The following is a 12,663-nucleotide window of genomic DNA, read 5'->3' as shown; positions in this document are numbered from 1 at the left end:
CAAAACTGGGGGGATCTGAGGGGAGAGGTTGACCATTCAATGAATCAATCAAGAAAAACGAACGTCTCCGTTGTGTTAAAAGTTCTAGGAGGCAAAAATAATTGAAGAGGTCACACAAAACCGAACTGGCAATGTCTGACACCTGATCTAAAAGGTAAAGGAAAGACCAAGAAGCAATCACTCTAGGCAATTCTAATCTTCATCTCATGATTTCAGGGCAAGTATTCTGGGTTTTTAGCACCTTTCAACGCTCTTGGGAGAGTTGTTGATATTATATTTATTTTGTAAGCAAGGGGACTAATGCTGTCCTCTCTCCTCCCTAGGACTTCAACGCATATCAACTCCAGTTAATTCCAATTTGTACTTGTCATATTTAAAACATTGCCTCCTAAGGCCCCGCTGGGATTCGAACCCAGGATCTCCTGTTTACTAGACAGGCGCTTTCACCAACTAAGCCACAGAGCCAATTACGACACAGTGCTGATTCTGATAGTATTTGAAGTAGATGTCACTTTCCTGTTTCACCAATGCATTTCTCAAGAATTTTTGACGAATGCTAGAGTCTCGGGACTATTTCTCAGAATTTCTATCAAGTTCTTTTACTTTCTCTCGCCTGAAATATGCACAGAAGTTTACATGCTGTGCCAAGACACGAAAAACTTTCTGAGCCTCTGGACCCTTGAAATAGGTAGCCAAACCACTTCACTTCTAGGAGCTTCTTCAACTTCGTTATAGGAGATACTTCTCAGTTTCAAATCTGCAATTGGGAAATGATGGTGCTTATCGGTCTTGAAACATAACATGAACTGGAGCACTTCGAAGGACTTCACCACACCTTTTGCTACTCTTACTGTGAAAAAGCAATATCTTACAAAAGAGAACTGTGCTTTCCAATATTGATATTGGAGCTATGTGGCAGGTAAAGGCATGCAAAAGGAAAAAAGAAGGTAAGAATTCAGCAAATGTATACACGTTAAGAACGATGTTTGACACAGAGATATAGACAATATAAAACTTAGGTAGATATGTCTTACTTAAAAATGTCATAAAGTTCTTAACTGGTCCTAGTTCCTGAAATAAACAATCAATGCATAAATATCAGAGAGTTATCCTCTCCTTTGAGAATGAGAGGCAGTATGGAATGATGCTTGAGAGCACAGACTGTGATGCCAGGCTCCATTGGTTCTTTGTTCCAAACCTGTCATTGTATTTGTGACCTTGAGAAAATAATGTAAAATCTCTATTTCTTGTTTTCATTTACTCAAATTCTTTGGAGAGTGCTGGCAGATAGTGTAGGTTATGACTAGCCTCAATCTATAAGACTTCTACAAGCGTGTTCTATCTAGGCCAGGTACACAACATTGCTTCCTGAGCTGATAGAGAATAGTGTAAGGAAACTGCCTGTATCTCTTGCAATAGCAGGCAATTTGTTTCCTTTTGTTGTTTATTTCAACAGCTATAGCTGCCTTCTGTAAAGGTAGGTCACATTTTCCACTCATTTCTATTTGAAGAACTCCTTTGTTGTAGTCAAATCTGTATGATTTAAAATTTTCTGCCCAGTGCAATACACCTCTCCTATTGTATTTTAAGTGTCAGGTATTATGTGTATTAATGGGAAGACTAAGTTAAATTAGGAACCACCTGCATTTATGCATATCAGAGATGCCTAAAACTTACACACACACACACACACACACACACACACACACACACACACACACACAAATCCACCCAGCATTAAACTAATCTATGAAGTCTTTAAGAACAAAAAAGAAGGCGTGATGAATATTACCTGGGAGAAGTCTGAGCTCTGTGAAGAACCCACCAAAGAACATTGAACTGGCCGCTGTTCTTTCTGAAAAACTTGGATTTTATAATGGGACCATGGTGTGATAGATAAACCCAGTTTTGTGGGGCAGGATGTAACAAAGAGAAGTGGTTCAGATGTTTATTGGCCCAAATGGAAATAGTTTAGGGCCAAGATAGGAAAGAAAACACTTTGGGTGTGATTTGAAACTTTGTGAGAGAAACCCACCAAACTTCAAGTTCAACAGAAACCAGATGGCTCCATTTCAGATGTCTTTTACAGGCTAAAGACAAATCTCGTTGGTCTGGTTTGCATTTCAGTGTGCGAATGGGACTCTAGGAGAGTATTTGGCAGGACAAGTATACATCATCTAGCACAGATAACCATATAAATATCTCTGCCATGTCCCTCACCAAAATAAGACAACAATATCACATTCCTTCAGCTTTGAACAACTACTTATCATGGACCTACTGTCAACCAGGCGTTTGCCTCAACACTGATTTCAGTGGTGGCAAAGAGATATGTTCCTTATTGTAATTTTTAAAATTAAATTTTTATTTTGGAATCATTTTAGAAAAGTTGCAAAGACAATACAGAGAATTGCCTTATACCCATTACCTAGTTTCCCTTAATATTAGCTCCTTCCATTACCATGGTACCTTTGTTAAAACTAAGAAACCAACGTGGGTACTTTACTAATAACTAAACTCCTGACTTTGTCTATATCACATCAGTTTTCACACTGATGTCCCTTTTGTTTCCAGGATCCTACATTGTATTCAGCCTCCTCTAGTCTGTGACAGTTTCTCAGTGTTGATGAAGTATTTCTGTAGTATACTTGACTGTTTTCCAATCTGGGTTTGTCTGATATTTTTTACGTGATTGGTTTGGGGTTATAAGTTTTTGTGGGAGACCACAGAGATAAAGTACTGGTCCCATCGCACCATAGCAGATGTTACATGATAGGAGCATAGCTTACCATTGGTGATGCCAACCCTGATCATTTTGAAGGTAGTGTTTGCCATTTTTCTCCCTTGTGAAGTTCCTATTTTTTTTCCTACTTCCTACTCTACTATTTAGAAGTTAGTCACTAAGTGTGGCCCCTATACCGGAAGGGAGGGGATTAAGCTTCATCTCCTGGGGTGGGGGTGGGGGGGTGTGTGTGTGGGGGGGGAGTATTTACTTATATTAGTTGGAATTCTTCTGTAAGGAAAATGTTTCCCTTCTCCTGTATTCATTGATTGATTTATATCAGTATGGACTCGTGAATATGTATTTTATACTTTGGATGATAATCCAAAACCACACTATCTGTTGTTCAAACTGTTCCAGCTTTGGTCATTGGGAGCGCTTTCCCTGTTATAAAGAGACAATTGGCAAAGCTCTTTCTTTCCTACTGTGTTGATATTAATAAATTTTTTTTTCACACATCATATAAAAAAATCGTGTTTCATCTTTCGCTGAACTAGTTAAGACCCAAGTGTGGAAGTGTAGAAAGTGTGGATGGTTTCCCAGTTTATTTTTGGACGAAAATAATCCAATAGGGTCAGTTTCTTTGCAAGAATCAGTTACCCAGAGGAGAAATAATATGCCCAAAGCAGCTCTATTTCCCTTGCTGGTCACTCACTACTATCCTTTCGCCCTGTAGATGGGATTCAAACGAGGACTTCAACCTTGAGGGAAATCAAAGATGTACGTCTAAATCTTTTTAAGTTCTCCGCGCGAGGTTTGTCTCTCACCCTGACGTTAATTGTGACATCGCAGTGGACCTGAGACTGGAAGAACTCTCATCTGTGTTGAAATCTAAGAGGAAAGCCTCGTGGCACAAATTGCCCGGTACGGGGACCGAACCCACGACCTTGGCGTTATTAGCAGCAGGCTCTAACCAACTGAGCTAACCGCTAGTACGCTCCTCTGTAAGCAATTAAATGAAAAGGAAACAAAATGGTTTCTTCAAATTCTCGGGGCGGGGTGCCGGGGGGGCTGGGGGGCCGGAGGGGTGGGGCGAGGGGAGGCGGGGAGGGAGGAGAAGGAGAGGGAACACAAAGAACCGAAACAACCGAAAAGTAACGTTAATTTTTTAAATCTCCACATTCTTCCTATTTCACTCTCCCCCATCTCGGAGTTAGGAAAAAGAAAAAGAGAAAAAAAAAAACATTTGGCCTGATTGAACTCTGCTTCTTGGAGGCCTCCCTCTAACTGACGACTCTGAGCCCCCCCCTAAAGATCAGATTCAAAGTCCCCGAGTGAGGCTTCCTTCCTCCTACCTATTTAAAATAATTTATAAAAATAAATTATTTTTAAAATAATTTTATTTCATACTATCAGAGTCCTTAATCCATCTGGAATTCATTTCTGTTAATTGTATGAGATGAGGCAATTTTCTTTTCTTTGAAGAGTTTAGCTACTTGTACCAACTGCACTTGAAAAGTTCATTAGCTTCCTGCCGTTCTAAAACGACGAATTTAGCCCTGTTTCTCATATTCTATACCCTCCCCGTAAGGGATCTCACCTTTTCCGAAGGTTTCGATATTATTCTAAGGTACATTGACAATGCTCCAATCTTCCCCTAGCCCTCACCAGACACTCCATACATTCATTTGCTCTAACCAAAAACCTTTGCTTTATCCCGGATTCCTCTCTTCATCTCACACCTCACAACCCCTTTAAGAGCAAATCGATTAAATATATATATAAATCTGACCACTTCTCACCACTTGCATTGTAAGCGTCCTCGGCTGGGCCACCATTGAATCCCACCTGGATTCCTGCAGAACCCTCCTCCCAGTCTCCCCGCTTTCACTCCTCTACCGTCCCATCTCAGCCAGCAGCCAGAACAATCCTAAAAATGAGTCAAGTCATGTCATCTATTTGTCCCAAAGCCTCTACTTGTTCCACATCTCACTCTTGGGGACTTCCACCAGGTTTTCTCTTTGCCTGGAATCCTCTTCCCTCATACTCTGGCATGGCTAAGTCTGTCAGTGAATTCAAGTCTTTGCTCAGATGTCAACCTCTCATAAGAGCTCAGATGAAACTGTAGCGCCATCTTAATCCACCTACCCTGCTCTATATTTTTGCCATGCCGGTTACAATCTCTTTCACATGGTAGTTATTTCCTATTATGTTTATTGTTTATTTTTTAATCACACCCCCTACTAGAACATAAACTCCACAAGAACAGGAATTTTATCTGTCACTGAGAACATCCCAAATATTAGAAGAGTGCCTAGTAACCAGCATCAGACGCCCAGTATTTTTTGAGTGAATGAATGATTGAATGTGACAAATATTTCCTTCATATTCCTTGGTCATTTCACACTCAGTCTATACAAAATTCCATGTATTCTGCCAAAATTACATTTTCCATCCTCCAAGTCAGATGGCTAAGGGTCGGTCTTCTCCAACTCCCCCTTACCCTTATTCTGCCCATCTCCTCTGCCCACACGGTGCAATCTGTCACCAAGTCCTGCTTCTTAATCCCTCCTCTCTCTACTGCCTCCCCACGCCCACTCTTAACTACCTGGTTAACAATCCCTGTTAACCAGGTAATTAATTACCTAGTTGGAATGTATTGTATCTTTCATCTTTGTTGGTGTCTCCGCAGTCTCCCACACATTTCCAAGCCTCCAGCCTGTCCCCATTTGACTCCTCCCTCACATGACAGCCAGAGCAATCTAAACCCAAGCTTGTCTCTTTCCTACTTAAAATCTTTCCATGACTCTCCGTTGCATTTGGAATCCTGTGCACACTGCACGATATGGTTTATAAGCGTATCCATAATCTGCCCCTTCTTCTCCCAAACCATGTCTGACTCCTTGAAAGTTATCCAGATAGATGCGTTCTGTCTTCCAGACCCTCCTTTGCACGTGTTTTGTCTTTGGCCTGAAATACCCTTCTCCAGTTGCTAGAACTGGAGAACACACACCGTAAAACAGAATTCAAGTTTCAAGACTTAGATAAGAAAGGACCTTCTGCCCTGCTTCCATTCCCTTAGTACCTGTCGCTTGTTATGGAATCACTGGCTTACTTACCAGTCTCCCCACTAAATTGTAATCTCCAAAGCAGAAGTTTTCCTTCACCTCTGAATGTCTGGTGCCAAGCACGATACAAGGTATATAGACATCACCGTATAAATGTTAAATTATCATGTAAAGAGCTGTAGAAATTGTCTAATACTTGTCCTCTTGCCCCCCTCTGTAAGATGGCAATCTTGGGTTGTGGGATGCCTTTCAAAGTAGAAACAGCGTGGATATTTAGAGTCGTATATACCTGGGTTAGAGGTCTGACTTTGGTGATTTGCTGTAGTGAGGGAGAAGCGAACACAGACTTTGGAGCCAATAGGGTTGAAATCCCAAATCTGACCTTTTCTAACTGGTTGACCTTGGGCAAGTTTCTTAATATCTTTCTGCCTCTGAATAGATATGAGTTTTATAGCAATTCCTGTATCATAAACTCATTTCAACAATTTATTTTTATTTTATCAACCAACTTAAGATTGCTTATTTTTCCAATGAGGTCTCTTCCAATGTATCCATAAAACAGGAGACAGATGTATTCAGGGAGTCATTCTTGCCTTTTCTTTTTTTCCATCAGGATGACATGTGCTAAGGAATATATCGTAGCTACTCAAAGACCTCCCATTGGTTACAGTACAGAGGTCAGCTTAGGTATCTGCTCTTCCTCCCTTTCTCCCTTTGTTCTCAGGCCCAAGAGTTTTCCTGCCCTACCCACCCTCTCTGGGAGAGATGTGAGGTAGAGGGTGATTTTATAAGGTACACATTAAAAGAAAAGTAGAAGCTTTGGTTCCTTAATTGAGCATTTCTCACTCGTAATTATGGAGGAATTATGACCTATGGTGTAAGGAAAAGAAGCAAGGTTGCACCACTCTCTTTTTTCCCCCCCTGGCCCTCCCACGGATGCTCTCATGGGTAGGCCATTGATCCTCAAGGAAAAGTTGGCTTCAAGGTCAAATTGCATTAAAAGCTTCTCCAAAATAAATAAATTAAATTAAAAAAAATCTTCCCCAAGAACCAACTGAGGAGCAAAATGGCAAGAAATGAGGAATTGGCCTCCCTAGGGGACCAGATAAAGGAACCACTTCTTTGAGCCAAATAAAAGCAGGCTAAGATTTAGAGAGAAGCTATTCCTCCTCCCGAAGATGCAAGAGAATATGGGTTGTACTTTTTGCCTCCCTGGCACGTCTGTTCCCAGAGAAAAAAGCAGGAGGCAGTGTCCTGACTGAGCTCACCCTTGACACAGAAAGGAGTGGGTAGGGAGGGGAAGGCAAGTCTCCGTTCAATTCCAAAGCTATGGTTCCACTCATTTTCATTCTGCTATCACCACTAGATACTTTAGTCCTTCATTTTCCTCTAGAATGTAGGTTAGGACCACAAGGTGAATGTGTAAAGCTCTCACCTTAGATCTGGGGTATTTTTGCTGTAGAAAATTAGAAGTGACTGAGGCACTTCACTATGCTGAGGTCCAAATCAGAGTACGAATGGCAAGGAACACAAGTTATTTCTTGTGGGCATGAGGCCTTCGGGAATGCCCTTGCTCCCTATTCTTTGGGGATTTTGATTTTGCACCAATGGAAAATGAAGGGGCTGACAGTCTGAAAGATCTTCTCCCAACAGAGCCCTGGGGCGGTGGAGCGGGCATCCCAAAGCCAAGGCTGCTGCCTGCCTTAACTGATCCAGTGACCGGGGTGCTCTGAGCAAAGGGGGTCATGGAGGGGTCCCCAAACATAGTTTTTCTTGCAGAAATGCTGGCCTTCCCCAAGGCAAAATGTGTGCCCTGGCTGGTCCGGCTCTGGTTGTTTGGGCCGCAGCCTGTTCCCAAGGGTGTGATGCTGCTAGTGGTCCCACTTGGCTCTGCTCCAGTGCTGAATGCTCCAGGGTTGGAGCTCATGTCTGGGGCAGTGACGCCCATCCCAGTCTCCTCACAGTCTATAGGGGTCACTAATCCCCCAAAGTCAAAAGGTCGTGGGGCTGTACTGCCAAACACTGAGCCACAAGCCCCACTCCGGTGGGTTGGGGTGACAACTCCCAAACCGTTCGTATTAGCTTGACTGGAGTGCTGCCAAAGGCCGGCCAGAAGCTGGCAGGGATGTGAAAGGTGGAGGCTGATGGTGCCAAACCCCCAAAGGCTGACTGCGTGGCACCGCTGAAGGATGGCTGGGCTGGAGTCGGTGTTGGGATTCAGGAGGCCACTGGTGAGCTTCCAAAAATGAAAGAGCTACTGAAGCTTGGGCCAAGGGCTGGTTGGGGGACTTCTTGCTTCTGCACATATGCAGCCCCAAACGCAGGTTGGGGAGTGGCTCCCAGGGATAGTGGGAAAGGTGGCCTTGAGCTTGACTCCAAGGGAATTGTGAATGCTGCGGTCGAACTGGAGATCCTGGATGACAATGCAGGCTGGTTGGTGGTTACTAGGGCTGAAGTTGCCAGAGGGCTACCCACAGCGCTACAATGGGCAGTGCTCCTGGTAGGGGATATCTGGACAGCACTGGGAAGAACCTGGCTAAAGATGGTGACTGTGTGCACAGTAGGAACGGTTGGACGCTGGCATAGTGGGAAAGTGAAGCCTGCAGCTGGGGAGAAGCTGGCCCTGAAGGCACAGGCAGCCCCGAGAGGGAAAGGGGGGCAAGTGGAAGGGATGGAGCAAGTGTTGCCCATGGTACTGGTAACATTCACTACACCAAAATCCAAAGGTGGCTTAAAAGAGCCTTTGCATGTGCTGGCTGGGGTGGTGGACACGACTACAGAGGTAGCCTTGACCAGGCCATGGAAGAGACGGGTAGAAGCAGGAGTAGGTGGAGGAGAGGTCTGCTTGAAAGAGAAAGGAGCTCTCACGGGCATAGTTTTAAGTGGTCTTAGGCTGCCAAAGATAGCCTTGAAGGTGGGAGTTGAGATACCCGGAGGTGTAAGATGCTGTAAGATGCTGCAGCTGTGCTTGAAATTCTGGAATATGAGGAGCCTCCTATCTCACTATTGGCTGGGAGCCCCATAATGGGTTTTGACAAGCGGTCAGCAGAAGTTGCAACAGGAGGTGCAGATGCAGGAAGATGGGGACCTGGGCTGCTCATCAATCCAAACAAAGTGCTTTGCATAGTGGGTGCTGCAGGGATAATGGCAGGTGAGTCTCGGGGTATGGCAGCCTGAGAGGTTGAAGGTGGCCACGTGGTGTCAGTGACTGGTGATGTGGGAAAACAAGGGTCAGAAGGATGAAAGTAGTTGTGGGTTTTGAGTCTGAAGAGGTGCCTGAAAGGGGCTCTGACTGTGAGCACCCACATGGGGCCAGCAGGCTCGCTGTCTTCAGAGGCGAGTGGGCCACACTGATTGCCTCTCCGGTAGGTTGTGGGAAGGCCAGTGGACTTGGAGACTTCTGCATTTTATGTAAGCTTTCCAGCGGAGGAGCAGCGCCCTGGGACAGGGAAGGCTGAAGAGCAGACCAAGTGTCAGGGACAGAGTCTGTGGTGACCTCAGTCGTATCCTCGCTGGCTTTGTTGCTCCGTTGGAGTCCAGCTTTCTTCCCTAAGGCCAGGTCTTCAGGAACTGCATAACCAAGCTGAGGAGGTGGAGTCAGGGACAGCAGGCTGCCAGGGCTTGATAGAAGCAGGGGAATCTGATTTTGCTACCCAGAGCTGCCAGATGTTTCTCGGGACTCATCTGATACCGGTGGGACTGGAGAGTGAGACGGATGGCCATGTTCTTTCCTTGTTATTGGCCACTCTGGTATCTGGAGTGATGTACTGGGAATACTTCTCTTCCAAGGCTCAGAGAAATCTCTAGAAGAGCTGTAAGAGCTTGTAATAGCATTTCTTTGGGAGCTAAGGGGGCCACCTGTGTGTGTGCCGGCCAAGGAGTCCATGGAGGAGCAGCTGGGCCTGTTATTCAAGCTGTGATCCGAGCCCCAGCAGTCGAGGCTTCTCTGCAGAGGCCCAGGCCTGGGCACAAAAGAAGCGAGGACTCCATTTTTCGTCAGAGGCTTAAACGCAGATGGTCTGGTCTCTGGAATCCTTCTCCTACTGTCCAAGCTCTCATGGAACAGTCGTTCTTCCCACCTCACTTTCCCCTTCTTGCGCTCTCTGAGGGCCCTCAGCACTGTCTCCTTCGCACATGGGTCTGGGGGCTTCTCAGAAGGTGAGAACCCTGCAGAGTTCGTTTCCTCTGCTGGGGCAGTGGAGGGGGGCGCTGTCCGCTCACGAGGAGCGAGCCTGATGGTCACCGGGCTCCAGATTGCCCTGGGGTGCCGAAGAGACCAGATACTCCGCTTGAAGTAACTTTCCCACCCGTCTGAGGGAAGAGGCCCCATGATGGAGCTCCGGGACCTGTTCATGGGAAAGCGCCTCCAAGCCTCGTTGACCACCCACGCGTTGGGACTGGTAGGATCCCCGTTCGGCGGCCTCCTCGCAGGTCTGTGCCGAGGGGCAGGGTGGGCACGATGGACGTGCTGAACCCGGGGGACCTGATGAAGGGGCTGAGCTGGCCGGCCGTTCAAGGGCCTCTCCGACAAGTCTGTGCGCCCCTCTGCTGGGGATGACGGCGAGAGTCCCAGCTTGCCCACGTAAGTGCCCATGTGGAGCAGTGAGGCGGAGTCGGTGACTCTGACTTCGGGTTTGGGCTCCCGAGGTTTCTGACGCCTGCTGACTCAGCCGCAGTCGAAGTGTTCCGGTGACGGTTGGGATCCCTGCGCGAGGAGAGTGAAAGGGTCTCGGGGCGCTCCTCACCCTCCAGGCCCTGCATCCGAAAGTGAGCGGCCGGTGGAAACAGAGGACACGCGGGACCGCGGCAGCCCCCGTAGCCTGCTCTGCTAGTTTGAGGCCTAAGCTGGCCGCTCTGGCCTCTTTTCTCTCCTCTCCGGGTTGCAGCGCGCGGCACGAGGAGAGGGATTGGAGAGGAAGCGCGCGGCCGGAGTCCCAGAGCTAGAGTCGAGCAGGCGCCGGGTCTCCAGACTCCGGCTCCCGGCCCCGGCACCGCTCCGTCCGTCCGCCCGCCCGCCCGTCCCCCGGAGTCGGAGTAGGGAGGGCAGTCCGAGGCCCTCAGCGTGAGTCGGTGGAGGTTGGGGGCGGGGGGCGGGGCGCTGGCGGGAGCGCGGGACCGGAGACCCGGGCGCGTGGACCTGGGCAGCCCAGACGGCGTTCGTGGCGCCAGCAGCGGGGAATAACGGAGGCCGGGTTTGCTGCTTGGGGATTCCCGCCCTTCTTCCTTTCCTTTGCCCTTTCCTTTCTGCAGCCAGTAGGTGCCAGTCATTTGCCTCCGGGATGACAAGCTCCGGACGCAGCCACCATCCAGGGTCGCCTCCCCGAGGCTGACTGTGTGTCGCCCTCCGATTGTTCGCACTTTGAGTATGCAGGTACGGTGGCACCGTGGCGGGGTCTCGAGGCTCCGGAGGGGGCCAAAGGGATTTCTTGTCTGCCGACCGAGAACCTGAGCGCCTCCGCAGGCACCCGGCTTTGTCCCTCGCTCAGCAACCCCCCCGCCCCCCCGCCCCGGCCACCCTCTCCAATGGCGATCCTCAGCTAGCCCAGTGGGGTCGGAGCGCCAGGAGGGGAGCAAAGAAGTGGGAGATTTAATCTGCGGCTGAATATTCAGGCTAAGCCAGAGTGAACTAGGGCACTAACATTCTGAGAAATTCAAAAACGAATAACGTTTTAAGATTTCTAATACCATTCCTTCCAATAACGATAAAAATGGCACGGATTGAATACGATTCTTTCAAGAAAGGTCATTTTAAGGTTGTTAAGTTAAGGAACTCGGAGAACGAGTTCCATTCAAAACCCACACTGTCCAAAAATGGGTCCAGACATCTCCCACTTCATCGATCTCTTTCTCCTTGAATTTGTATTTCCACAGAATTTTACGCCAATATAATGTATGTTTACGCTTAAAGTCTTTATTCGATCGTTCTACTATACTAGTCTGCACCAAATAGAGGTACAGACACTGAAATCTGAAATTTTGATATGTGACGGAACCACAAATCTGTTATAATTAATTCTTTTGGTTTCATTTATATTTGCATTTACTAATAGAATGCAATCAATCAGAACATCGTAATTAGATAATAAATTTGAAAGGCCCTTTACTGGAAGTTGTAACAGAAGTAAATATGGAATGCATCACCTCTTTCTCCAAGAGGTCGCATACAATATATTGATATAAGACCACCTCCACTGAAGGAATATTTCCATTGCTCCTCTACTGGACACCAGGGATGGAAGGAATTTTACAATTCGGGGCAGTGTGTCCCTTCAGATAGGTAGAAGAGTTTTGGAACTGCCTAGTGAGAGAATGGTGGGATTTCAAAGTAAGGTGGGAAGCAAGAAGCCAAACTAGCGGATTCTCAAACTCGTGGATGTCAACTGGTTGAACATGGAAGAGGTAGAAATTGATTCGGTTTTTGTGCGTGCTTGTAGCCTAGTTGGAGTAAAGTTGAGCAAGGGACGGAAAAGCTCTGTAGCAGAGGATGGTTTCGATCCATCGACCTCTGGGTTATGGGCCCAGCACGCTTCCGCTGCGCCACTCTGCTTCACCTTGGAAGAGTGCCACTGTTCTTCCCTTCGATGATTATGTCACCGTTTCTGCGCTGAACATTTTTTTCGATTTCCTTTCTTTCTGATGGTTTTCGTCGCCCCTCTCTCTCGAGGCACGTAAGAGATCAGCTCTTCCGCAACCAGATGACCTCGGGTCATCACCTTCGGGTCTGCAATTTTCCAGCCTGCCCAAGAGTGCCCAAGCTCGTCATTGAACCCCCTCGCCAGCACCCCTCCCCACTCCCTGGAGCCGCTAGCCTCTCGGAGCGGAGGAAGAGCCCGCGGAGCAAAACTCTGGGTGGACCCTTCTCGGGGAGAAGAG

General features: G+C 47.2%; 1 protein-coding gene and 2 non-coding genes across 3 annotated transcripts; all 3 read right to left on the bottom strand.

Moving 5' to 3' along the window:
• Positions 1–391: 391 nt before the first annotated feature.
• Positions 392–465, bottom strand: TRNAT-AGU (transfer RNA threonine (anticodon AGU)). Its single transcript has one exon. It is a non-coding gene; the product is annotated as a tRNA-Thr (tRNA).
• A 6,859-nt stretch (positions 466–7,324) lies between these two features.
• LOC132374438 (POM121-like protein 2) lies at positions 7,325–10,384 on the bottom strand. Its single transcript, XM_059938103.1, is given in 4 exon segments — positions 7,325–7,878; positions 7,881–8,732; positions 8,735–9,022; positions 9,025–10,384. Coding segments are annotated over 4 exon segments (3,054 nt in total).
• Positions 10,385–12,265: 1,881 nt separating this feature from the next.
• On the bottom strand, positions 12,266–12,337 carry TRNAM-CAU (transfer RNA methionine (anticodon CAU)). The gene has a single exon. It is a non-coding gene; the product is annotated as a tRNA-Met (tRNA).
• Positions 12,338–12,663: the final 326 nt, after the last annotated feature.

This window comes from Balaenoptera ricei, chromosome 11 (genome assembly GCF_028023285.1).
Source record: "Balaenoptera ricei isolate mBalRic1 chromosome 11, mBalRic1.hap2, whole genome shotgun sequence".
NCBI classification, from domain to species: Eukaryota; Metazoa; Chordata; class Mammalia; order Artiodactyla; family Balaenopteridae; genus Balaenoptera; species Balaenoptera ricei.
Note: the sequence above shows the minus strand (reverse complement) of the source record. Positions and strands in the feature narration are given on the sequence as shown.